The 20,136-nt window shown below is 39.0% G+C and overlaps 1 protein-coding gene across 17 annotated transcripts in view; it reads left to right on the forward strand.

The window, feature by feature from the left end:
• RBMS3 (RNA binding motif single stranded interacting protein 3) overlaps positions 1–20,136 on the forward strand; it is a 1,083,479-nt gene that overhangs the window by 515,787 nt on the left and 547,556 nt on the right. For 13 of the 17 annotated variants that reach the window (XM_079935204.1, XM_079935207.1, XM_079935194.1 and 10 more), the window contains one exon: positions 16,598–16,770. In XM_079935204.1, coding sequence (XP_079791330.1) covers positions 16,598–16,770 — 173 coding nt within the window. The remainder of the gene's footprint in view (positions 1–16,597; positions 16,771–20,136) is intronic. The other 4 variants (XM_079935208.1, XM_079935195.1, XM_079935196.1 and 1 more) reach the window with 1 other exon arrangement.

Consider the following 20,136-nt stretch of genomic DNA (forward strand, 5'->3'; position numbering starts at 1 on the left):
AATACTTGGAGCCTGGGAACAGGAAACACAATTTGGAGACAGGAACATTGATCCATATGTGAAGTGAAGTGCTCCCAGACAAGAGCAGAGGCAAGGGAGTGAATGGAAAAAGACAGATGTGAGAGGCACAGCGAAGGAAGCATAAACAGGACTTGGTTGCCTGGATGAGACAGAGCCATGAAGATCAAAAACAGATGTATCCAGATGTTAAGTCACCAAAGCACAGTTGATCTGTGAAAAATGGCTGCTAAGTTAAAGTTGAACATTCAAGACATAATGTGTTATGAAACGTCGCTGCTGTGATTTGGGGCAACACGTGGAGATGCCCGGAAGCACAGCAGGCATCCAGAAAAGGGCACCAGGGGATGCAGGCTGAAAGCAGGCTGTGGGCGGAAAAAACAGCATGTGGGAAAGCATGGGTGCAAATGACCACAAAGGATTCACATCTGAAAGTGGAAATCCCTGATTGGTATGGGGAGGGGTACAGGGGAGGCTGGGGAGGCTGGTGGAGAAGAGATGGCAGCAGGTTTGCTTAGAAGCTGATGAAATTTAAGCTCTAGGGTCCCTCCTCTTCTCCACCCTTTTCAATAGTCCTATATCTAATCTTATATCTTCATTCTGTATTCTTCTTAAAAAGTCCAATGACCATCCAAATTGGACACATAAGCTTTAGCCCCACAAAAGCCACATTCTTCTATTGCCTAGAAGTGTGTTCACATGGTCATATGGGCTTGGAAAATTTGCAAAAGATATTTTGATAACAGCTGGTTAAGACCCTGTCCTTTTCCATGTCAGCTGCCCCATCCTCACTTTTCCCAAGTGGTGGTGGTATTTTGGAATTCCACTGAGGGGACGCTGGTAGAGATGAACTTAGTCTGGATACATGCATGTTTGTGTTAACACTAGCTGTCCTGTGGTAAGAATGGTTTCCAAGAATCTCAAACTGCCCACTGTGTGATCTTCTGGGCATTGTGGCAGTCATACACGGCCACGAGATCCTAGTGTGTTAGGTGTGTTGTCTCTGGCCCCTAACACTGCAAGTATATGGGAAGGAGGAGAAAAAGATTTATTTGCAAGATCTGAAGCCAAAAGATAAGTCTATGCAAAAGTCTTCCCAATTTTTTGTCCCCAAATTTGTCATCCCAACCATTTATAAGCCATTACCATTAATGAGTTGTGAGGCTGAAGAAAAAAAATATTCTAAACTATCGATTAAAAATATGTATAACTCATTCACTTTGCTGTACACGTGAAACTAATACAACATTGTAAATCAACTATACTCCAATAAAAAATAAAACATAAAATAAAATAAAAATAAAATCTATTCCTAAAAAAAAATAATATCTATTCCTCTCTATCAGCCACTAGAGGACAGACAGAATTACTTTTTTATTCTCTCTACGGAAAATATTATGAAATTACTGTCATATGATGAGAGAAAGAGTATGCAGACCAAAAACAAAGGAGAATTATTTTTGAAATGTGTCAGGGAGTTAACATTGTTATTTCAACACTTCCAATGCTTATGTTTTTTAAAAAAATTATCAGCTTTTTAAAATTGCTGATTTGTTGCAACATTTCTTCATTCTAAATGAATATTCATTTTTGTAACCAATTTTATAAATTTTATTCTTTTTTTAATGAATCCTCCTGCCCCCAGTCTGTAGTTTTAGGTACTACAGAACCTGGATCTCTCCCTGCATTGGGGGGTTGATCTTAATTTCATAATGAAGTACATAATCTTAATGTCTGGCCTAACCAACCATGCAGACCATTTTGGCATTAAACACCTGCTGTGATCTGAATGTTTGTGTCCCCTACCCCCACCAAATTCATATGTTAAAATCCTAATGCCCAGTGTGACAGTGTTAAGATGCGGGGAGCCTTAGGGAGATGCTTAGATCATGAGGGTGGAGCCCTGGTGAATGGGATTAGTGCTCTTATAAAGACCCCACAGAACACCCTTTGCCCCTTTGCCCTGTGAGGAGACAGGATAATCTGGGACCTGGGAGAGGGTCCTCACCCAACCATGCTGGCCTCAGATCTTGAACCTCCAGCCTTCGAAACTGTGAGAAATATAAAATTCTGTTGTTTATAAGCCACCCAGCCTATGGTAATTTGTTATAGCAGCAGGAAGGGACTAGCAGCATCCATCGCTTTCAGCTTTTGTGCGTTCACCCTTTTTACGTTCTGTCATCTAGCTCTACTCTATAATATCCTCATCCTCTAATTCTTATAATTACAGAATGTCTTAGTGGTTTATATATTAGTGGAACACATTACTATTCCCTAATACTCTATATCCCAATGCAGTTTAAAAATAGTTCCACTCTCTGCATAACATAGTATTTGAGAAATATATTTAACCAGAACTTTAATACTGGTTCAAATCATAGATAAGTGGTTCGAATCAAAACTGCAGAATATAAACCAAAGTTAAGAAGATCTCGACCTGTAACATTATTCCATGTAGAGGATTTCGGGAATTATAACTAGTTTATTTAGTAAAGTATTGTCAGAAGTACACAAATGATCTTGAATGGAGAGAGATTATCTACCACCTATCATTACTCCGTTAAAACAAATGTTATATAATTAAATATTAAATGCTAAATAATAATGGAGTCATTTTATAACAGAATATATAAGATGTATTCTAGCCCACAGGAAGACCACTCACTGAAATTGAAGTTTATATAATGAACAAATTTGAAATGTCAGTGATCATTTTTCTGAATTTTCCCAATCCCTCTGTGTCTTTTATGAAAAAGAATCTGTAAGATTAGGTAGGGATAAGACATGAGGATATTGCTTGGTCACTAGAAGTAATGTGTCAGCTACAGACCTAATTTTCATTTTCTTCCATGCATAAACAAGTCTTATCTTTATTTGACCAGCCAGGGTATGATAAGTAGCTCAAAGTAGATAGATCACATCGGGTCACCCCATTTTCAGTCTTCTCATCATGAGGAAGCAAATGCAAAACATGCATCTTTTTGTCGTTATCTCTGTGCTCACACAAGATGGTAGAGTGTGTCCTCAATAGGAACTGGTGGCCAAGATTAGAGGTGTGTCTGTCTGTCATTCTCAAACTGCTAACATATGACACTAACTGGCCTTGCCAGACACCTTAGTACTGATTGAAATTAATGACTAGTGGAATCTAAGTAAATAAAAGGAAACCTGTCTTTGCACATAGCACAGCCAGCTCTGAGGTGAGTAGACAGTCAACAATGTAGAATAATGTAGTACAGTTGTCCCTTGTTACCTGCCAGGATTGGTTCCAGGGCCTCCCTCAGATACTAGAATCCACAGATGCTCAAATCCCTTGTATGAAATGGAAATGGGGTGGTACAGTCGGCCTCCGTGTCTGAGAGTTCGGCAGCCTTGGACATGGAAAGCAGACTGTACTCCAAACAGTGCTTCTCAGCTAGTGGTGGGTGTATTAGTGTGTCATTCTTCTGTTTGCCTAAACTGGAGGACTTTAGGCATTAAGAAGGAGTTCTGTCACTTGGTGTAGTCTGCACTTTGGGCATCTTTACTTTCCTCTGTTGAAATCAGAAACCAACACCAGAGGATGCTGGATTCTACTGGTTAAAAAATATTCCTTTGCCAAGAAATGTCTTAAATATGGCCATAACTCATTTGAGTAAAAGTCACCACAGTGGTAGAGAAGATTCCATGTGGTTAAGTACCTTCTCTCATTTTATTTTATCTCTATTTTTATGAAAGTAATTTTCTCTGATTTCTGTAAACCACTAGAAAAAGCAATCAAATTAATTGCATTTATTGTCTTTGAGAACTCTGGTTATAAAAGTTGACCATTTCACAGTTCAATTCATTCCCATACTTAAAACAATAACCTGAATAGTAAAATATGTTTTTTTTAATTTATTATGAGAGATGTAACTTACAATAAAAGAAATAGATGTTCTCGTAAGAATTATCATTGGTACTGTTTCTCTTATCCTTTAATAGATGTAAATATTGACCACATTTTGGTGTATATCAATTTTCCTATCTTTTATTTACTTTCTATCCTGCAATTATATGTGCTCAGAACTCTATGCTAACTTTACCTGCCTGAACTGTTTCTCTATTTTTGTCTCTTTAACACTTAAAGAGTAATTGTCACTGGTTATATTTTAAAATATCTTCTCATAATAATATTTACTTTTATATATTATTGTTGCACTTACACAATGAATTCTCATATATTCTATTTTACATATGTAGCACAGATTAAATTTGTATTGGTTATCTGAGAATTAGAACTCTTTGGTCTTTCTTTGGTATAATATAAATTTTCTCTAAATAGACCCCTTCTTCAAGTCAAAATTCTGGACAGAAATTTTAAAGCTAGCAACTTCAGGAATTCTGCGTATAGGAAAGAAATAGTTTATTTGCAAAACTATAAGGAAGTGTAATTCTAGGCTGCTTTCCTGTCCATGTCTTATAAACTTGAACAAGTTGATTACCCATTATCTGCCATAGTGTTGGGTTCTGTATGATGTTGGTTATAAGCAGAAGGGGTGCTGTGATACATATGTGTTTTATGTTACATACGTAACTTAATATGTAAAGCTGGCTTATTAAAATGTTTAACCCCACACACTGTTCATTAGACCCATTTACTGAATTACAGAATCCTTATAAAATTACAGATATTATGATTTCAAGGAGGCAGCTTTTATCACTACTGCAATAGTTATTACTATAGTTAGTACTATACTTTTTGCTTTGGCGATAGATATTGTCATAGTTTAGCTTCTTACATTTGGTTGTCTCTGTTTTGATTCTGCTCAAGATGTGATCAGATTCATGGAGTTAATGGTCTGCCCTTAAAGAGTTTAAGTGGGTCTCGAGTGTTTGTACATCAAGGGGTGATGACATAAAAATATTTTCTTTTCAAGGAGTTCTCTGTTGGCTAATGAGAGGCAGGTTTTCTTTGAGTCCATCATTCTTCAAGGGATTCTATATTTCCTGTACTGTTACATCATTAGATCATGGAGATTCACTAAATCTGTCTGCACATTCTGCCCTCGCACCCTCTCAGGGTGCCCTCTAGTCCTAGAAGCTGAGACAAAACCACCAAGAAATTGTTATTCTGTCTTCCCAGGATATTCTAGCTCCTTCTTTGTATGCATATAAACCCTTTCCTTTGTTTATGTCTTCTAGGATGTTGGGCATTTCATCTGTGGTCACATCTGTTTGTGATGCAGTGGGACCCTGGCGTTGGCTGGTACCATTTATGAAAGCTGATGGCTAAGTTTTCAGAAATTCTGTCAGCCAATTGTTGAACTGTTAGTAGGTTAAAAATCAGCCAAATAAAATTGCGTATATGACAAAAATCAGCAAACCTATATATACATCAGGGCTTTTTCGGTTTTGTTTTTGTTTTTTTCCTTAGAGACCTGGAATACCAGCATAGTACTAATTCTGAGTTAGTTTTCTGTTTTGATCCTCACTCTGGCCCATTTGCCTTCTATGGAATAGAGCAAGAACTGTGGCTTCTTTTGGAGAAGCAAAGCAATGGTCACTCTTCAAAATGTCTTTTAGTGATTATCCTTTGGAAAAGGCTCGTATCTCTGTTTGCCAAGTAACACATAGGATTCTCCAAACCAAAGAAAACAAAACAAAATAAAATCATTCTCTGGAATATTGGAGATGTGTAGTAAGTACTTCGGAACGTAAATATGTATGACTATCCCATTTGTGTACAATCCTAGGGCACATATCATACTTGTTAGAAATGAAGGAGATAATTAAAGAGAAATAAGCAGTTTAAGCAATTGTTTACCCACAAAGTCTTCTTGTAGGGCAACAATTTTAAAAAACCTAATTATATTTAGAGTTGGAAGCTATGAAATTGGTACAGTTTATTTTGTGTATATAAAATTCCTTGTAAGAGGGTAGACATTTAGTAGTTAGTGTGTTATTTAACCCGTAAGCGTTTTTCCACAGGAGATAAGATAGATCTTATTTTAATGAGCACTTTCACAATTTGTAGATATTTTCTCAAAATTTGTATATTCTGAAAATGACTTCCCTTGTGAAAGTTTATGTTTATTTTAAAAATTCTTTTGAGGGTCTTGTCATCAGTTTATCTGAAGGCAATTAGTATCAGTAGCTGAAATAGTACTAACTGAACCTAATTTCTCATTGAAGAATGACATTTCTTGGTTTCTAATGGAGAGAATTTCAGTTTGGCAAGCATCAGTGGATTGTTTACTTTGCATTGGAAGATTTTAAACCAGGCAAACCCAAGTTCACTAAACCATTCAAGAGACCAACCAGTACACGTCTTACTCAACAGATCATGATTGTTTATCATAACAATGAATATTGTAAAAATGCTCTAAGATTGATGTAATAATGGTAGCTATCCCCTATAGAAGGCTTACTGTGTTCCAGGTTTTATTCTCAGTACTTTCCACATAATTACTCATTTGAAATGTTTTACAATCTTCTAAGGTAGTTATTATCCCATTTTCAGATGAGGAAGCTGAGGCAAAAGCAGTTAGTTAATTTGCCCAAGGTCATACAGACAATGAGTGGTACAGCAGGATTGAAACCTGGGTGGTGTGGCTTCAGGATCTAGGGTCTTAGTGGCTGTACAGTGACAATAACACTTCCTTCTTCATCTTGAGTCCTTGGAGAGTCTCCCAATTAAGGGCAAATACCCTTTTGTTGCCAGTCTCTGAAGCCTTAATCACTTATTTTAAAAGGACAAGAGTAATTTGGAGAAGGAAAAGCAGGACTGTCTTATTATTGGGGATAGTTCATTCTGTTGATTATGGAGGATATCCCTGTGCAAAATAAGTCTCCAATAATCATACAAAAAAGAACATGCATCAAAAATTGGATTTGGTTTCGGAAACTCTCTAAAGCACAAGGTGGATTGACTGAAAATATACTGGGAAAAGGAACGCTTATAGAGGTTTATGATCATGAGAAATAGAAGTTTGAATGTGTAAATATCTCATATGTTTCTTATTTTTAAATTATCATAAATTTGATAACAATATAAATGTGTAATATTCATTTTATTATCAGATCTTTTATTTTTCTTGAACCTGAGCACTAATCTATTCTTATAGTTACCATCTCGGCCCAAAATACCATAAATGTTGAAAATAGATTCATAGAAAATTATCCACAAGTGTTCCTTCCAGTTTTTATAATGAAGCAATTACTTCGTAGGTACTAATTGCTGTCACAATTAATTGATCTGTGCTCTTTGTCTTCTTGAGGAAATTATTGTGTTTTATAGTCTAAATTTCTTAGATTTAGGACTTTCAAAGTGTTGGTTCTGTTCCCATTTAACTTTGCTGCAACAATAAAATATGAATGAATTGGCTAATAAAATAACACAATTATTTTATATCGTGGAATATGGGTTATTGTTTATGAATTTGCTGAATTGCCCCGGTAGTTCACTATATGAAAGCATTCTCGTTTTTCACCTTGGTCTAGTTTAAAGAGAAATAAGGTTGGTAGAATAGCAGACAACGTGGGGTCGGGGTGTTCCTTTTGGGGGATGTGCAGGTGAAGTAGATGATGTCGTATTGAAAATGCAAAGCTTCCTTCTCAGACATGAAGCTCATCTGCCAAAAACAGAGACATTTATTCTGTACCAGTAGTTTACCTCAGTTGCTTTCTTTTCTTGGTATTTAGCAATTTTTGCAATACAGATGAAACTTTGATTATTAGTTAAACACAGATAAAATACATCTTGTCCTTCCCACAGATTATATTTGACTTCCTGTAAATCTCTTTTAATGATGACTACTCTGGGTCAGGGGAAGTATCAGTTGAGAGAGAGATTTTAGACACCAAAATCTAGACCCACTCAGGAGGGAGAAAAAACTGAAATGTGGTCTCTACTGAAAGGAGATCAACTGCACTTAAAAATGTATGAGGAGCAGCAAAGACATTGCGACAATTATTCTGCTCAGTGCGTTGAGGTGCTATATATGCGTAGGGTATTGTGGGAGGCAGGGCCTTGGAATTGCCAGAATGATCTCCATCAGCACGTGCAGTAGAACTTCCTGCCAAGATCACCATGTTCTGTGCCCGCCTGTTCGACACAGCATTTAGTAGCCAGTGGTCTTGAACATTGGAAATGTGGCTAGTATGACTGAGGGATTGAATTCTTTCTTTCACTTTATTTGAATTAATTATCTTGACATTTAAATAGCTACATGTGACTAGTGGCTACTGTCTTGGACTGCACATATCTAAGGTTAAATCTGGGATTAACTGGAATGAAGACCGCCCAGCTTCAGGTCCTGGACGTGCTGCAGGGTAGCTAAACAGCTTTGGAAAACCCTGTAACCTGCCCAAGCCTCAGTATTCCCAGCTCCAAGATGGGCATAATAATAGGACCTACTTCTAAAAGTTCTGATATCATGAAATAAAGCAGTGAGTATAAAGCTCTTTGAACTGTGCCTGGCATAAAATATATGCTCAACAAACATTAGCCTGTGCTATTCTTTTTCATTATTTTGTGACCTTTTGTAGATTTTAAGAATGTAGAAACTGAAAAAGAGATAGAAGTGAAATAGGTCTAAAGTAATAAACAAAAAAGTCCATGACATGGGATAGAATTTTAGGTTATACTGGAGGAATATGTGAGATGGACATATAGAGAAAGTAATTATAGGGTGACTATATATTCCAATTTGCTTTGGACGGTTTCAATTTATACCTTGTGTCCTGGTTTAATTATTAATATCTACTCTTTTGTTCTCAAAAGTATCCCTAAGGTACATTTTTAGAGTCACCCTGGAGGAAGACATAGGCATGCAGCCCAGTTATTCCAAGTGGAGGGAAAAAGATGCATGCACATGTGACTATAAAGGTGTGGGCTGGAGGGACATTATAAAGGTGGGATGGGAGCTTGGACAAGGAAAGTAGATGTTATTTTATGTGGTATTTATGCTGTTATTACATTGCTCCCAAGTCATCATAGATCTACTTTCAGAAAAACTAAATTCTGATTTAATTGGACAAAATGATTTGGTGTGTCAAAAAAGCCTTACATTATTTGATGTTCTGACTGGCCTTCTGTTATCGATAGCAATTTTTGTTACACAAAATCAAAGTTTGAAACAAAACTGCTTTCTTTTTATCACTGATTAGCTGCCTCATTCTATCTGTTTTCATGACTGAAAACTTTGAAAGTGTTTACTGAGTTGCAATAAAGTACCAGGTTGACATAACTTACGGTGGGTGTTCTTTAAGCTACATCTATTGGTCTCTATTCTATTTAGGCATATATTAGAAAGCTAGAGAGTTAATTGTTGGCAATATTGCTAATTGTGATTTTAGGGAAACAGTGTATTAAACTGTGAAACATAGAATATTGTAAAAAAAAATGAGGAAAACCTTCAAAATTAGAGATTATGGGGGGAGAACTAAACTAAAAATTTAAGTAAACATATAAGGTACAAGAATGTGACTCAACTGTAATTGTTTGGCTCTCCCCAAGTCCCTCCCTTACTCTGATGGCATTCTGAATCCAGGTGCTGACCACTGGCTCTCTTGGAAGTCTCCATCAATAGCTGATGGGGACCTGTTTTGGATTTTCACTCTTCTCCCAGGGATCCTAGCCCATCATGAAAGCAGACATTTGAGTTTATCTCTGAAGTATTCCCCAGACAGAACAGAGGTACCATACAGGGATTAGTTGCTCTCAGGATTTCTGGGGAATTCTAACAATTATCGTTATACTGTAGTGGACTTTGTAATCTCCACCTGGGGAGCCAGTCATGGCTCAATTTTTGCAGGAGGAACCAATCATTATCAATATAGGAATCATGAGCTGTTTAGGTTATTTGCAAAGTGTAGACTTGACTTTTTAAACTAAGTAAGCACCTCAAATTTCAAAGTCTGTCTGAATTTTGTTTATTTTTCCTTAAAAAGATCAAGAGTTGGCCACATTAAAAGAAGGGTTGGGGCAGAGACCAGATGTCATTGACATTTGGAGAATTGAGCAATCTTTATAAAAATTCATTCCATCATTTATAGTAGTCACTCTTCTCAAGCTTGTAAATTTATTAATGAAACTGGGTTATAGCTGCTTGAAATGAACAATAACTATTTTACTTGTGTTTCCAAGTACCATGAATTTTAAAATGTCATTTAATATTGAAACCTCTGAATGGAGTTCAGTGACTTCAGATTGAGCCTGTTTGTAAATAGCACAGAGCAATGTGTGATGATGCAACTGCTGGGGTTTTCAAATACTAATATTTAGTGCAAAAGTGAATCTCATCCTAACGGAATTTTAATCAAACCTCAGTAGTAGTAGTGATGTGTAAATACCTTGAAATTCATCATCTATTCCATCCACAGTGATGTTTGTTTCATCAGTGCTTAGTGCTTTTTGGTTCTTGATAAAAACGGCAAACCCCAGTTCTAATGACATAGTTTCATCTCAAGAATAGTGGCTGCCATACCTAAAAAAAAAAGATTGACTCTTGTAGCTCCCGCTTGAAGGTAAATTACTCCAACTGGGACTGAGAAATACGTGTTCATTTTAAGGATCTGCCTCATGATGATGATGCAAATGTTAAGAACAAAAAATAATTTGTTTAGTGTTGACTCTGTGCCAGGCACTGTGTTAAATATTTTATGTGCAATTTATAAAGTAAGGCCTCACAACTGACCTCTGAGGTAAGATCATCATAATCCGTCTTTTACTCATGACTAGTTAGCGGTGGTGTGGATTCTGAGAGGGCAATCTGGAGCTCTTACGCATCCTGTCACCATTGTTGACAGCAACGATTACGTAGGCCAGTGGCCAGAATGTGCAAATGAATGCCTTTTGTGGGGAATTTTGTCCTTTAGTACTCATTTCCATATCTGAGCTCCAGATAGGCAAAGTGAAGTGGGGCAGGTTTTCGCCAAACTCTGTTATAAAAGGTAGAACTGAAACGATTGTTTTCTACAGTCATAGTCTCCAGAATGGAGAGGCAATTGCTTGCATGGACAATATTCTTCTTCACCCTCATTTGAGGCTGTTACAGACACGACAGTGATTGCCATGATTCCTGTCACATCCACAGCAGCATCTACCGAGCAAAGGATCGCATGCGTGCGTGCAGGCTAAATAATGTATGATGCAAGACAGGAATGTGGTCTGTATGCATTTTTGGAGAGTAAAAGAGTTGCCATGTCAGTCTCATGGGAGACTTTATCCAGGACTTTACCCTTGAGTGGATAAAAGAGTACAAACTCTCTTGCACTGGAGATGAATAAAAACAAATTGGGGAGACCATCAGCAGAGCAGACTGCTGCATGATGGAGTCCAGGGCTACCCAAAACCACCAGACCAACTGCTTCAGGATCCTGCCAGCAACCAGACGCTGGGAAGAGAATTGAACTGCAGTTTGGCATCAAGGCCTTGTGATTCCCAGACAAGAGGAATTGCATGCAGAAAATATTTAAAATTCTCTTTGTAAAAGAGTTATGTTTTCAATCACAGGGAGACGTATGTTTCAGACCTAGTCTGCTGCAAAGGAAATGTGGCAGAGGGTTATTTACAAAGGGTGAAGGTACTGGGGTAAGAAGTTGAACTTTGGTTAGGTGAGGGGTGTTTCAATGAATAGTTTTAGGCCGTTGAGTTATTGTCATTATTCCACAATGGGGACTGTATTGGCCTTTCAAGGAGAGGGGATGGATCTCTAAAAAGCAGTGGCTCCCAACCAGGGACGATGTCATAACCCCAGGGCCCATTTGACAATATCTGGGACATTTTGGGTTGTCACAGCTTGAGGGGAGCGTAGCACAACTGGCATCTAGTGGTAGAAGACAGGGGTACTGTTAAATATCCTACACAAGACAGCCCTCCACAACAAAGAACTATCCTGTCCAAAATGTCAGCAGGGCCAAGGAGGGGGTCCCTGGTTTAAAAGGACCTGGTTAATGTCTGTGCATAACAACACGGCCTTCAGACAGGTGTTCATCCAAGGTAGCCTGACATTGTATAAAAGACGATTTTTAATGATTTATTTTATTGATGTGTGAACATTTATTTGATGTACCAAATGCTTTCTGTTTAAAAAATGAACAGGAAAACAAACAAACAAAAACACAACTCACATCCCTCTCCAGTTTATCTCCAAAGTACCTAAGGGTTAAAAACACAAATGGGCCGCCCTCCAAACCACACATTTTCCAAGAATGTAGGAGGACCTGGTTGATTCACTTTTCAAACTTGAAAAACGAGGCATATTAACAAAGCACACTAAATGAATCAGCTGCTTAGGATAATCCACAAGCCACTTCATTTTTCTGTTATTAAATAACAAACCATGAATCTTGACAAATGAACCCCCTTGTTTGACATTATTTGAAAAACTCATAACACACTTGCTTCTGATGGTGACTTCCCCTTTGAAATTAAATTTAAGATGGACTTCATTTAAATTCTGATAGAGGGAAAGGGCTTGTTAACCTTCCTTGTGACTGTATGCTGTTTATCATCTTCATTCTTTTCCTCCCCCTTTATACTCGGATGGGCCAGAGCTCCCGGCAGGGTGTCATCCTGCAGAGTTCATTGCAAGGAAGCCTTTTGTGTTTATTGGTGCCCATATCATGAAGAGGAGAGGTTATGTATTAAGTGTTGTGTGGGGCTGTGTGGCTTCTGGGGTCAGATTCCCTAGGTTCAAACTGGAGCTCCAGCTGCATGACCTTGAGAAAGTCATTTGCCCTTTCTGTGCCTCAGTTTTCTCATTTGTAAACCCAGAAGAAAATGATTTGCCTCATCGGGCTGTTGTGAAGATAACATATAACATGCTTAGCAAGCAGATGGCAAATGTTACCTCTAATTATTTGAATAGTTATTTTAAATATAGCATCTTCCAAAATGGATGCTAAGTCATTTTATTTAATTTCCTAAAGAGGACGCTGGCACGGATTGGCTGATTTTAGCAGCCCCGACATGTGGCTAAGAGGGCTTTAGCCCCCATGTAAGAATCCCTAACAGACCCTCCCAGCATTGCCACCATGAATAAACACCTAAGAAAAATCTGCATACTTGCCAAGCATATGCAGCTTCAAGACAAGCCCTCTATCCCCCTCCTCAATCCAGTGCCATCTGAAGACCCTCTTCTGAAAGTCTGCTGTTCCTACTGGTTTTAACAAGCTGACACTGCAAATTCATGGCAATGCCCTGCCCTGGTACAGTTCAGCATTACAATGTTCTGTATCCCCAGACTCTTAAGTCCTCACCTTTCCTAAACAGGATTTATAAAGTGTGACTTTGATCAATATAGCAAAGCCAGTGTTATCTGAGGGAAATAATAGTTTTAACTAACATTTTAAAATGTCTTTCTTAGTACCTCAAAATGATTTAAACGTTAATCAATGATAAAATCGCAAATCCATCTAAAAACAAAGAATTGAGAAAGGAATCAGAGCCACTTTTAATCAGGAAAGTGGCTGCTGTGACCCACTGACCCCTAAAGGTTATCGTCGCTCCTTTTTTTTTAGAGATGCCATAGTTCAGTCATTTGTCTTTGGCAGCCAGAGTATGCAAAACTGCTTTTGCTTTTCACGTATTAATTCAAGCCTATGCATTTGTCAGACATTCTAGGAACCTTCTGCCAACGTTTTGTTGATTAAAGAATGTGTATTTTGAAAATGAGTAGAAAGGAAGGAATTTATAATTCTTAAAACAAAAGAATGATTTACACTGTAGAATGCTACCTGAATTGTTCAGTGTATCATCAACAGATAAATGAAAATATTAAGGATTAGCAAGAGTGTTGGCACTGACTCTTAAAACCTGTGAAGTGATTGGTTCAATAAGACTGAGAAAGTCTACATCTTTCAGTAGAATTTCTAGAACTCACAAACAAGAATAGGGCATAGAAAACCACTTCTCACTGTATGTATTTTTCAAAGGGCTTTTGAAATACATCCTTCTCTACAAGAATCTGGTGCTTCCACTACTATTTTTAAATTATATACCTCATTTCCATGCATACAAGTTCCCCATACTCATCCTAGCTCCGATTCGCTTTGACCATTTTGTTTTAATTTTTCCCACTGGGCCCTTTGGAGGGCACATTTATTGTTTTAGGCACCATGCAATTTACTAAATGGTGTCCGGTTATGGAAATGCTTGCAAAGACCCCTGGGGCAAGAAAAGAATTAAGTCAACACAGATTGATCATCCTGTAGTTGGTGTTTTCTTATTTGATCAGTCAAGGGCTCATTCGGTCTGAACTGGTCCATCTGATCTGTGACACATAAAGCTAGACGCATTTTTCTGGCTCCCTGGTGGTTTTAAAGGCTATGCAGTGGGAAAAACTGCTTTAAACAAAGCCTCATTTTAAGAGAAGCCTGAGTACAGAATGGAATTCAAAGAATTTGGAGAGAGGGGAGGTGAAAGTGGTAAGAAACAGCTTGAAAAAAGCCCTGGGAAATTTAAAAGAATAACGCACAGGAGGGAAGTCAAAGATAAATCCCATCTGTTCTGTTGTGAGATACACGGACCAGGACACCGCTTCGGCAAGGCCGTATTGAACACCCACTAAGTGCAGGACCTGTAAAGAGGTAGAGCTTAAGTGTTCTGGGGCATCGGAGGAGCGAAGTAGAATTCGTAGGTCAAGAAAGAATACTTTTTTAATCTCAGCCAAGAAACTTTATTCAGCTTTATGCAGATATGACATTCCAAAAGGCAATGAATACCCGTTATTTTATTCAAGTATTGAGAATGGAAGGTATTCTCCCATGTAATTCATTTTCAAATTGTACGTAAAAATGTTGGTCATAGATATGCAGCTAACACCAAGGTTTCTAGGATGGAGGCTGCAAGAATGACAGCAAGATGGAAAGCAATGGGTCTTTGTGATGGGTGGGTGGCTGTGTGGGGAGTGGGAGAGAAGAGACCAGAGGGAATGAGTTACATTTTCACATGTTGCATCCAAGAGGCCTTGTATTATAGCCAATTGGGAATATGGACTGGGGCAAATCTGAAATCCTGGATGGTATAAAATGGATTATTATAGCAAGAAACAAAACTGGACACAGCCTCCTGTCTTTATGAGCTAACTGCTGTGATCACTCAGTTTTTATTGTGTGGGATGTAGCTTGAGTATTTACGAAGCATCCACTTGCTATTGGATAAGTACTCACCTCCTACCCCTGATAAAACAGTTAATGAATCTTCAAGTTAGAACTCGGCCAAAGTGTCCCCCCTGGAATCATGATTGATGCATTCACTGTGTATTTACGTAACATTCTAGATTATAGTTGAGAAAACCTGGGATAGATTTAAAGACTAATATCACTTGCCAGACAGATATGAATCACAAATATTATCATCATTACTATTATTTCTTGGCCGTGCCACATGGTATGCAGGATCCTAGTTCCCCAACCAGGGATTGAACCCATGCCCCCTGCAGTGGAAGTGTGGAGTCTTAACCACTGGACCACCAGGGAATTCCCATTATCATCATTATTTCTTGTGTTTTTGTTATTGCTAACTCTTATTGTGCACTTACTATGTCCAGGAACCATTTTGTTTGCGTTAACTCATTGAGTTTTTGTAAAGACCCTATGATGTAGGGGAGTACTAATTTTATCCTCCTCATATTAATGAGAATGCTGCATCTCAGAGAGGTTCAGGCACCCCAGAGATCACACAGCCAATAATAAACACATCACGGACTCAAACCCAGACAGTCAGTGTAATTTTAGAACTTTTGAAGATATGCCTGTATGAAAAGGAAATAAAGGATAAAGTGTAATATACCTCCTAATTCTGGTGTGCATAATTATAAAGACCCTCACATTGCATACTCCAAGTCACTGGGGGTCATCTTATCATTTACATTTTGTAATAACACAGTGTGACAGGTTAGACCAATGGTTCTTTACTGGGAGAGAGTTCCCCACCCTAGGGGACACTTGGCAATGTGTGGACACATTTTTGGTCCCACAACTGGGGGACGGGTGCTACTAAAATCTGGTGGGTATAGACCAAGGATGCTGCCACCAGCCTACAATGAACAGAACAGTCCCGGCGACAAAGAACTATCCTGTCCAGTATATCAGTAGTGCCTCAGCTGAGACTTTCAATCAGAGTGATTCAAAGAGGAGAGAATAGTAGCTCAGTTTGCAAATAAAGGGCATTCACCATGAAGGAGCAGATTTGGGAATGGGAGAACGAGATAAGATGGAGTCATTCACTCATTGGTTCATTCATAGTATTGCTATTTATAGAGTGATCATGCTGGAGAGTAATGGTGAGGAAAGCAATATGAGGAAGTTTCTTTGGAGAAAAGGAGGGAAGATGGAGTAGAGGCAAGGCAAAGATGCTTGGCTGTCACAGGTGAGCTGGGCCAGAGCTTCGGTGCACCCAGGAGAGAACTGTGCTAGGCTGATCCAAATGCAGGGCCAGATGGGGGGAGAGCAAGTGATGTTCTCAGAAGTACCCCAGAGTAGGGACATGAACACGAGTGTGCATGCATGGATTGGAGAGGCTGAGAAGCTTGCATTGCTTTCGAGTTGCTCTGCTGGCCTGGGAATAGGTTGCTGGCTTTGTTTTTCCAGTAACAGCCTTTTCTGTTTCCAGCAGTCCTATGCACCAGCTCCCCACCCCATGGCTCCTCCCAGCCCCAGCACAAACAGCAGCAGCAACCACAGCAGCAGCAACAGCAGCGGGGAACAGTTGAGTAAAACCAACCTGTACATTCGAGGCCTCCCACCAGGCACCACTGACCAGGACCTAATCAAGCTGTGCCAACCGTAAGTGCCCCCCGCCCTCTGCGCCATTTCCAACCTCATCCTTGCCCACGTGGGCTCGTCCATGTGGGGTTGGGTTTTGCACCCAATGTACCCAGTGAGGAAGACTCTTGCTGTAGAAACGGGGCTTAAATTTAAGATCTGAGTCCAGCTTATTTTGGGAATGGAGTTTGTTTGCCTTTTGCTTTGAAAGAGAAGGTTCTTGAACAGAGAGACATAGCGTTGCTGGCTGATGTGCATGTATTGACCAAGAAGATGAGGAGCAATCATGGAGTTGGGTCCTCACACCTTGTGGCTGGTGGGTTCTCATACCTTATGGTTGGTGGGTTCTCATACCTTGTGGCCAGTGGGTTCTCACACCTTGTGGTTGGTGGGTTCTCACACCTTGTGGTTGGTGGGTTCTCACACCTTGTGGTTGGTGGGTTCTCACACCTTGTGGTTGGTGGGTACTCACACCTTGTGGTTGGTGGGTTCCCACACCTTGTGGCTGGTAGGTTCTCACACCTGTGGTTGGTGGAATCAATGATGAATCTCATGAAAGAAACTGTGCTCTTTTTTTGGAGAGGTATTAGTGATGGGGATCGCAAAAACTCAGAAGTGGTAGATTTCAGAATGGTCACCTGCTGTGTTGCAAAGCTCTTCTTGTCAGTTCTTGCTTGGTAAATGTAAGTTCAGCTGGGACCAGGTAATTGGAAAATTAGAAGGCTAATCCTTTTGTTTCCTTGAAAACATCTATTTCCAAGTCCAGTGAAGCTATTCCCACCAAAGCCAAGAACCGCACTCACCTAGTTTTATATTTCCCAGGAAATATGGTAGTGACTAAATGCCCTTCCAAAATGTTTTCTTTCATTTACTATCTCCCAACACTTATGTTATTAACTCTCTTATTTCTGTGCAAATCAATTAAACATATTTAAGTTTACCCTCCAAATTAAATGAATAGTGGATAACAAATTAAGAACCATAGGCCTGGATTTTTAGATTGCTGTCTGATTATTTTCTTTTTTTTTGATACGCGGGCCTCTCACTGTTGTGGCCTCTCCCGTTGCGGAGCACAGGCTCCGGACGCGCAGGCTCAGCGGCCATGGATCACGGGCCTAGCCCCTCCACGGCATGTGGGATTTTCCCGGACCGAGGCACGAACCCCTGCATTGGCAGGCAGACTCTCAACCACTGCGCCACCAGGGAAGCCCCTGTCTGATTATTTTCAAAGTAATATCAGTGCAGCTATTTGTCACTTGACTGTGCATTAGCTGGGTATTTTTAAGTTGGGGGAAACTATTACTCAGTTTTTCTTTTGCTGTTTTGCAATGCTTTTGTAAGAAGGTTGAGAGGATATTTATTTTGTAAATTTTCCAACCTCTAAAATTTTGGAAGAGGAAAACAAGGCAGATAGTATTTATTTGCGTTTGTTCTGGTCTTGAAGATTGGGAACAAATATCAAAACAACAGGAAGTGGCAGATTAAACAAAACACAAATACATAACTATATAATCAGTTGACAAGGCAGTATGTAGACTAGGGTAGGGGCACCCTGCTCTATCAACTGCCTTGATTTGTGAAACAGGTAAGACAGAACATTGAAAAAGAAATATTTATTTGAAAGCAGTTAAAAAAAAAGAAAGAAAGGTGCTAGGGCTAAGATATACAAATATGTTAGGTTTTGGTCTATAAAATGTTGAGGTTGAGAATTGGAAGGTAAATCACTCAACATTTTTTAATTTTTTTGCTAGTGTTAGAAAATTCTAAACTATTTTGATAAATAAGGGCTTTGAAAATGTGAAAGATGACGAACTTTATATTAGAAGCTTCAGATGAATAATCTCCTGTAATGGATACTGATGTGAAAAAGAAGGCCAGCCATTATCTTTGTGTGTGAATCTTATTCATAAAAAATATTGGTGGGTTTTAAGGGAAGATTCTTTCCCACTTGTTGAGCTTGTTGAAACACAGATTTCTGGGCCCCTGAGATTGTGATTTCACTAGGTCTGGGCTGGAGCGGGAGAATGTAAATTTCAGCAGGTTTCCTGGTGTTGTCATGATGCTGCTGGTTTTCTGAGATATACTTCTTTAAAAAAAAAAAGGCACAACTTAAAAGTTGAGAATTATGTTTTATTGGGCAGACTTGCTGAGGGTTTAAGTCTGGGAGGCAACTTCTCAGACAGCTCTGAGGGACAGCTCTGAAGAGGTAAAGGAGGAACCAGGAGATACAGGAGTTTTTGCAACAAAGACCAGGTAGTCGGAACATCAAAAGATTACTGTTACTTAAGGAAAACCAGGCATCTCAAGTTAATGAATTTAGTGTTTTTCTGTGTATGGCAGATTCAAGAGTCTGGGCTCATTGAAATCATCCCTTGGAGATGTACCTTAACTATCTAGGGCCAGTATCCTGCTTTTCTTCGTCCTGAATCTCCTCAGGATGCACAGGGTGGCTTCAGTGGCTGATGGCTTGGTGTCCGCAACCTCCTTTGTTTACTGATGTAGCAGCTGACCTTTTTCATCCACATATCTCTACATTAATATAAAGTCCGCTGACTATTTCTAACGCAGAAAGTCTCACTAAATATGTGAAGGTATTTGAGGTGGTGTATTATAACCTGCTTGGCCACTGTGTGATCTTGTGGCAAATCATTTACTGTCTTTGAGCCTCCGTCTCCTCGTATAAAAGAGTGGTCTGGGTTTGATTATTTCTAGGTTTCCTGTAGTACCAGTGGTGTACTGCAGCTGCCTCTGACTGAGGCACCAGAGCCAATGGTTAAATATTCAGGAATTCTTGAGTGATTTGTTACATACTCAGTATCTTGAAATCGGCCATGGTGGGAGTATTTATATCACAGGAATCAGCAAGACCTATAAATGAGGGCTTTTAAAATTCTATGTAGTTTTGTTTTTTGAGAGCTGGTTTATGAACATACCACTGATATAGCATTATACTATGAATTTCTGTATCAGTGTCCATTTCTGCAAAGATATTGCCAGAAATTTATAAATGGAAAGGGTTACCTAAAGTCTGCATTGGCATTTTTAACTCAGGAAAGAGATCTAGTGGCACAAGAACATTATGTTTGAGGGAAAAAAATGTTTTGTTTGTGTTTCTTCTGTTTATTTGAGAAATTTAAAGAATGCTAAGGGCACAGAGGGTAGTGGTTACTTGTTCATATTAATTTTTGCTGGCTAATAAGACCTGGCCCATGTTATTGTTATTGTAAAAATGTTTGTGGGTTCTTCAGTTATTGAAGTGGTCTGGACCTGAGGTTTATTGCCGAGATTTGCTTTCCGGGAGACTGAAAGAACTAATGTGACCAGGCAGCATAATGTAGAGGAAATAGCCATGCGCTGAGAGTTTGGGGTTTCACTCCTGGCTGTGCC

This window comes from Stenella coeruleoalba (genome assembly GCF_951394435.1).
Source record: "Stenella coeruleoalba genome assembly, chromosome: 10".
In the NCBI taxonomy this organism is placed as follows: domain Eukaryota; kingdom Metazoa; phylum Chordata; class Mammalia; order Artiodactyla; family Delphinidae; genus Stenella; species Stenella coeruleoalba.